This window comes from Austrofundulus limnaeus, unplaced genomic scaffold (genome assembly GCF_001266775.1).
Source record: "Austrofundulus limnaeus strain Quisiro unplaced genomic scaffold, Austrofundulus_limnaeus-1.0 Scaffold1, whole genome shotgun sequence".
In the NCBI taxonomy this organism is placed as follows: Eukaryota; Metazoa; Chordata; class Actinopteri; order Cyprinodontiformes; family Rivulidae; genus Austrofundulus; species Austrofundulus limnaeus.
Window position 1 is genome coordinate 3,537,476 of NW_013952403.1, and position 7,205 is coordinate 3,544,680.

The 7,205-nt window shown below is 51.2% G+C and overlaps 1 protein-coding gene across 2 annotated transcripts; it reads right to left on the bottom strand.

The window, feature by feature from the left end:
* Positions 1–303: 303 nt before the first annotated feature.
* On the bottom strand, positions 304–6,075 carry npas4a (neuronal PAS domain protein 4a). Of its 2 annotated transcripts, XM_014005378.1 has the most exons (8): positions 5,548–6,075; positions 5,043–5,200; positions 4,861–4,963; positions 4,447–4,765; positions 4,233–4,342; positions 3,956–4,091; positions 2,104–3,860; positions 304–2,016 (listed from the first exon to the last, which is right to left on the bottom strand). In XM_014005378.1, exons 1-8 carry the CDS (start codon positions 5,720–5,722, stop codon positions 1,988–1,990), a joined length of 2,787 nt encoding a protein of 928 aa, XP_013860832.1. In that variant the 5' UTR covers positions 5,723–6,075; the 3' UTR covers positions 304–1,987. The 2 variants fall into 2 exon arrangements, with proteins under 2 accessions (XP_013860832.1, XP_013860824.1); XM_014005370.1 differs by lacking the exon at positions 304–2,016 and having other exon boundaries at positions 2,023–3,860.
* Positions 6,076–7,205: the final 1,130 nt, after the last annotated feature.

Genomic DNA, 7,205 nt, shown 5'->3' on the forward strand with positions numbered 1-7,205 from the left:
GTGTGTGTGTGTGTGTGTGTGTGTGTGTGTGTGTGTGTGTGTGTGTGTGTGTGTGTGTGTGGTCATAAGTGGGAGGCCATCTGTGTGCACATCCTCACACAAGGAAAAAAAAACCCTCAAAGCCAAGCGTGTGCGTCAGTCTGAGTCAGATAGTGTCTCATTCTGTCTCGTCATACGTGTGCGTCAGAGCTGTTGCTGAGCGAAACTCGCTCCGGGGGAAGAAAGGAGAGGGGATGGGAGGGAGAGGAAGAAGATGATGAGGATGAAGGAACTGTGACGACACAAATGCATCAGCAGCGTTAAGTGCACTTTATTATAAATGCATTTGTATGACAACCAAATACACTTATAAGCATCACAATAGAACACTGGTTCACAATGTCCATTCTGCAAAGGAGATAAGATAAGTTTTTTTAGATTAATTTTCCATCTCTTATGATAAAAATCTCTCTCTTCTATGTACAGACCATAGAACTGTTTCATACAAATGTACAAATGTGTACAACCTTTCAGAAAAGAGAATATGCCTACATCCTGGGACATAATGCATATGAATAAACATCTTTGCTTTTTTGTATGTCACACAAATAATTATATATATATATATTTTACACATGTATATTATAACTTAGCCTTTAATAGCTAGAACGTAGGAATCAATCCTTTACTTGACCGTAGACAACTCTACGAGCATGTCGACACCATGGGAATTGTACCATTCTCAACCCGTGTCGTTTTTTATTTTTTATGATTTTGTTTTCTTTATCTCTTTTTAAAATAGAAATAGCACCCCGTCCCCATTTTCATTTTTTAAAACAAAACCTTTGTGTATTCTAACCCCTCTCAAAAAAGAAGAATCACTCACTCTGCTTATATAAGTCAGTTGTGCCTCACTACACCGCAACTCCAGAGGAGCCTCGATGTGAATGTCCGAAATGGACATGAAGTAGAGAGTTCAGAGGTCAGCGGGTCACAGGAGTGGGGAGGGGGGAGGAGGGGCTCGTTTCAGGCACAGGAGCCGCTATAAGCTGCCAGCATTGCAAATATTGATGCTGCAAGAATATCCAGCCCTCTGGTCACAAAGGGGAAACAAAGAAGAGGAGGGGGCAGGAGGACAAGAAGGACCCGCTGAGTCCACATTCAGAGTCTTAATGTACAGTACAGAGTAGCAGAGAGTTCCTGGCAAACAGGGGGTTTCATCTTCTGCAGATGCCAGGATTCCCTTCACATGTTTTTTTCTTTTTTATTTCCTTTTTTTTTTTGCAGTTTTTGTTGTTGGCACATCACATTGATACACAAGATTTTTGATGGAGATATGAACTCTTAAAGGTTTTCAAGTCGCAAACTCAAAGCTCAAAGTATCTCAGGTTCGTCTGAATACTGTTTGTAGGTTTTGTTTGCCTTTTTTTGTAACTCTGTAAGGCTTTCAAACCAAAGTAGATTGATTTCACTGGAGAAATTGTGTTGATTTACTGATTGTGTTCGCATTAAGATTGTAAACAGTTGTAAGCTTTTGACTTTAATACATTTGAGGTTTGGGTTTGCGTTGCTGCATGTCAGGCAAAAAAGTGCTAAATTCATCATCTCACTACTGAAATAGCAAGAAATGTCCTTTTTTTTGTTCACAACAGATATTTCACTACGAGTGAATACACATACGTATATGGAGGTTTGATCATCCGTCTGATCACATCATGTAAAGTTAACAGGACGCCACACAGACTCAGAACCCAGGAGGTTGTGGGTCCGTGCAGCTGCACCATCGTGGAGATTGTTGCACCATTTTTGCAGTTTTCACACAGATAAATGACTGAACAAAAATATAAAGCCAATCTTTGTTCTCAGCAGACATGTAGGAGTTGAAGTCCTTAAGTTGTATATACATTATGTATATTTATACACTTAATTATTTTTTACTTTTCAGTAAAAGGGTCTCCACAAAATATGACAATATGCCATACTTAATGAAGTAAGTCACAGACTTATTTTAGAACGGAGGAACACTTCCACTCCCATCTGGAAACAGGAAAAAAAAGAGAGAAAATTAGCGATTCGGTTCGAATAAAGAATTTTTGTTTCGCAGTAATGACAAGGATTTCTCACCTTTATGGAAGCACTGTGGCGATGGATGACATTGGAGTTGATACAACTCAGGTTGTTGCCCTAAGCCAGGGGCGATCGAGGCACCTGCCCCAAACATGGGTTCCAGGACGGCCAGTTCCTCCAGGAGGGACTGAGTGCAAGACACGGCGGGCGTGGGCGAGGCGACGGGCGTGGAGGCGGCGGGGCTCAGCGAGGCAGTGAGGATGAGGGGAGGGGACGCCGGAATGGAGGAACAGGAGGACACGGGAGGGGACGCCATCTCGATCTCCATTGCTTCCTCCGCTGGCCCCTCCCCTTCCGCCGCCACCCCGGCCTCGGCTGCCACAGTCGCCCCGCGCCCCGCCATGGAGTTACAGTGCGCCGATTGGACGCTACAGATGTGGCCCACTCCCTCAAACTGGGAGGGTTGGTGCCAGCACGCTGGGGTTTGGAGAGGGGTCGGGCTGGAGGCGTCGGGTGCGGGGGAGGCCGACGGGGAGGAGGAGGAGAGGCCGGGGGTCTGGGGGGGAGCAAAGTCGTCTTGCAGAAGTGTCTCTAGTACGCTCTCTTCAAACAGAGAATCTTCGTCGTCTAGGAAGATGGGGAAGTCCAGGCCTCTCCACGTCTTGATGGGATAGAACTCCCTCAGCATGTGGACTGGATCGACAGGTTCTGCAGCTGGGGACAGGAAGGGGGAGGGCGGGGAGGAGGAGGGGGAGAGCTTGGACAGGAGTGGGTCCAGGTAGAACCCCTCGGCCAGGGAGCTGATGTGCTGAGCGAGGAGGGAGATCTCTGCCCTCTCCTTCTCCCGCTCGAGAGAGAAGAAGGACGGGCAGGGCTGCTTGCCAGGTGACGCCTCGGGGGTCAGGAGGCCTTCGGGGGGATACTGAAGGGGTCCCAGTGGTACGTCTACATACAGCGGACCCCGTACCTCAGGCAGGGTCATCACCGTGCAGTCGCCGTCCCCGGGGCTGTCGGGCGTGGGGGGCAGTTTCTCGTACAGCGAGCCGCTGCAGGGCTCCACGGAGAACAGGAGGTCCGTGGAGAGGGAGGGCAGCGTGAGGGGGAGCTTGGCAGAGAGGTTGGTGGGCGGAGCTGGGCTGGAGGCCGTGGTGGGCGGGGCTGTTGAGGGTGCTGAAGGGGCCAGGGAGGCGGTGGCGGTGGCAGTTGTCGCCGAGGGCGGAGGCGTGGTTGTGCCAGTCGGGTCGAAGCTGAAGAGGGGTTCGCCGAACTGGAAGCTGGTCCCACCGACCTGGGGGGTGTAAGGGGGCGTGCACACAAACTCCTTGGTCTGCTGAGCTTGTGAGGTGGGCACGGGCGGGAGTGGCAGGGGGAGAGCCGGCAGAGGGGGGTCAAGCTGGAAGGAGGGGGGCAGGAGGATGTTCTGCGTCAAAAAGTCCAGATCTGCTACGGTTTCGACGGTGACCGGGGTGGGCGAGGAGGCGGCAGAGGGGGTCTCTGCGGGGTGCCGCTGAAAGAAGCTGTCCTCCTCCAGAGAGGAGATGCTGGAGCGGGGGTCCCCCTCCACCTGCATGGCTTCGGTGACAGAGCTCCCGGGCTCATCCGAGGAGCCGACGCTGCAGCCGGCGGTGCTGAAATCGAAGGACTGGGCAGAGAGGCCGCTGCTGCCGGGGGTGAACACCTGGTCCGGGCTGGAGAGGGTCTCAGGAGACTGCAGACTCAGGCTCTCCTGCTGCGAGGAGCCAGCACTCAGAACCAGGGTGAGCTGGGTCTGCTCCGAGCTGAGCTGCTGACGCACCGACCAGGCCTCAGAGTCACTGAGGAAAGAGCACGACACACTGAACCGTCAGATTTGTGTTTTTGTGTGTCGGTTCTTGCAGCTGCGATTGTGCATAGAAGGAGTAGTGGGTACCTGATGATGTAATTGTTGCTTCTGATGGGGATGTCTCCAGACTGTAGCTGGAGCACCATGTAGAGCCAGACCCAGGTCAGATCCTGAGCCTGCACACGAACCACCATCTCAGCTCGGCCCTCGCCTCCTTCTCTCACTGTTAACAAGAACAACAGCTCGAATTGGCATCAATGCGTAATCCTGTTAATCATCCATTGTTTGCATGTGGGCACTGTGGTGTGTGTGTGTGTGTGTGTGTGTGTGTGTGTGTGTGTGTGTGTGTGTGTGGTACACTTACAAAGGCTACGGTGCTGAGCAGAGGCATGTGACAGATCCTGTGGGTGGAGGAGGCTGTACCAGGAGCGAGTGCGCAAAGCAGCCACATCAAACCCCAGATAGGCACTCACGCTACAGGGGGAGAAGGGGGGGAGGGAGGAGGAGGTGGGGTGTCAAGAACACAATGTTTCCGAGTAATCCAACAGGTGGGAGGAGGAGGAAGAGTTAAAGCTCACCTGTCCTGCGCGGCCTGCAGCCTCAGGTCGCGGTCGTGCTGCGAGTGGAAAAAGGCCAGGAACAGGTGGGTCTCAGTCAGGAGAGGGCCGGAGGAGGTCGACTCCCTCTCCGCCCCGGAGCCGGAGCGACTCGTCTGGGGCTCCAGGGGCGAGCAAAAGCACACCCACACCGGGTTGGAGGTCCAGTAGGAGCCGGTGGCGGCGGCGGGGGTGGCCGGAGGCGCGGAGAGGCAGCGCGCTCGGATCAGAACCAGTTTGTTCCCAGCGCTCTGCCTGCGCACGGACTTGGAGGTGTTGAAGCGACAGCGAAAGAGACGATCTATTGAGGAGTAAAATAAGTAAATAAATAAATAAAGCTTAACCATAACCCATATTTGATTATAAAAAAACTCAAAAAATGTGTTTAATTCTTACCCATCTCAAGTGAAGTGGTGGTTGACAGGTTGGTCCTGGTGGTGAAGTGATCTGCGGCGTCGATTATGTCATAAACACTATCGCCTTGTGCCACGAGATCCACCTGAAAACACACACACACACGTTAGGATTTACCCCCCACAGCTAGTGATGCAGCAGCCGTGTGTGTTCAGCAGACTCACCATGGAGTGTCCGAGGTGCTCAGAGACGCTGTCCGACAGGTAGAGCAGCTTCCCTTCCCCGGTAAGCAGCATCAGGAAGCCCGGCAGCTCCTGCATCAGCTCCGACAGCTCGTGGAAAGACAGAAACCTCTCCTCAAGGCTAGCAGCAGTTCCCGCTTCTAGATGGAGAAGGAAAAGAACAAAGAATGTAAAAAAAATAATGATGTTAATAAATCTTAATGTGAGGAGTTGGTTGGGTTTCTGCGGCAGGAACAGGCTGTTTCAGCACCGCGGACAGCGATGATGCTGCGCGCCGAGCTGAAGCCTTTCAGCACCGCGGACAGCGACTCTTTGATATTTTTTAGTTTTTGAAAAGATTATTAAACCTTTTTTTATCCATCACATCCCTACAAACTGTTCTGTTCTATTTTCATTGTTGCCACGGAAACACTTGTTGATTCTACGGGATTCTACAGCATCAACAGGTCGTTTCTCTTTATTTGTTTATTTAATCCCCTTTTCTTACCTTGAGTGAAGAAGACGGATTTCCTGGTGTACATGCAGGCCAGAGACATGATGTGCAGGTAGGACAGCCGCGCTTTATCTGCGTCGGAGATGGGCAACAAGTCCTTCAGGTTCCGGATCTCGGCGTTGATCTGGTCCCGTCGAGCCTTGGACGCGCCTTTGGTCGAGCGGTACATGTCTGCTGCGTCTCTGCGCGGCTGGACCTGGTGAAATTCCTTCAGGTTGTCAAGTTTTTGGTGAGCGGTGGTGCTGGGCGCGCGCTGTCTCCCAGGTGTGCGAAGAGATAGAAAGCGGCTCTCAGGTGTGCTGTTGGACTCTCATCTCAGCTGGTTCTGTTTTTTGTTTTTCCTCCAGAAAAAAGGTTTGGATGAAACCTTCTCCTGCCCAGCCCTGGAGCCTCGGGAGTCTGGCTGGCCGCCTGCTGGATGATGTCCGTCCCCTCCTTTCGGAGCGCAGGTGAACTGGCGGCTGTGGTCGCCGTCTCTGGCGCAGGGAAGTCCGGAACCCGTAAATCTGGTTGAGGGACTCTGCTCGCCGCTCACTTATATAGCCTGGGACTCCACCGGAGCAGGGGGGCTCCCGACGCGCCAACACCGACGTAAAGAGGAGGGAGGAGGAAGGAGGGAGGGTTGGATGTGCCTCGTATCAGTGTAAGCAGAGGAGAGACTCCCCCCTCCCTCCCCTCCCGCGTGCCCCCTCCTCCCCGTGACTCTTCCTACGACGTCAGCTCTTCCCTTTACTCGCTGATGACGCGGGGCTGAAATCGGGAGCTCCAGCGACGCAAAAAGCCCGATTTGGACAAAACCGAGTAAGAGGCGGGGTTAGAGTATAAAACGTAAACGGAGTCACCGAGCTCCGGTGAGTTGTGAAGGGAGGAGGAGGAGGGAGGAGGGGAGAGGAAGACTGTGCTGAATACTAACCAGGTCTCTGTGTTTATGTGTCTGGCACCTGACAGACCGCCTGTCAGTGAAACTCATGTGCCGGTTGGGTCCAGTCCAGGTTCGGACCACATTAATCCTGTCAGTGAGACAAAACGTTCAGGATACATTTCGATCCCTCCCCTCCGTCCTATCGTTTTTATTCATTACAATTAACTGAAAGTAGCAATGTCATTTTATTTTAATAACATTTATTGAACATTTCCTGTTTTTATGAGGCTGTAATCACAATAAATCAGTTGCAAACCAATTTTTAAAATATATATTACCTTCAAAAATTGTGGTTTTCATTTATAGGCTACAAAGGCTCAACAGACGTAATCCGAATTGAATTAACATTTCAAACGTGAAGAAAATGACGTCCGTGTCTGAGTCAGCAGCGTCTCTTTTATTCTTTTATTTTTAAAACGCTTTAAAGTTAAACTGAATGTTGTTTTTATCTTTTTCCCCCTCCCTGAAAGTCTCAATGAAAAGTGAAGTGCTTTTAATGAATGGCGCTCATGAATTATTCTGCGCGCGCGCAAAAAAAAAAGAAAAAGAAGCCACTTCGCACGTGAAGCCAGCCGCGTGGCTAAAAATAGATCTCACCTGTGACCGGCTGAAGTAGCGCGCGCTGCGCGTTCCCGGCAGCTCCCATCATCCTATTCAGAAAAGATCTCACTTTTAGTCTGAGCTTCACAACTGGATTTACACACACACACACACACACACACACACACAC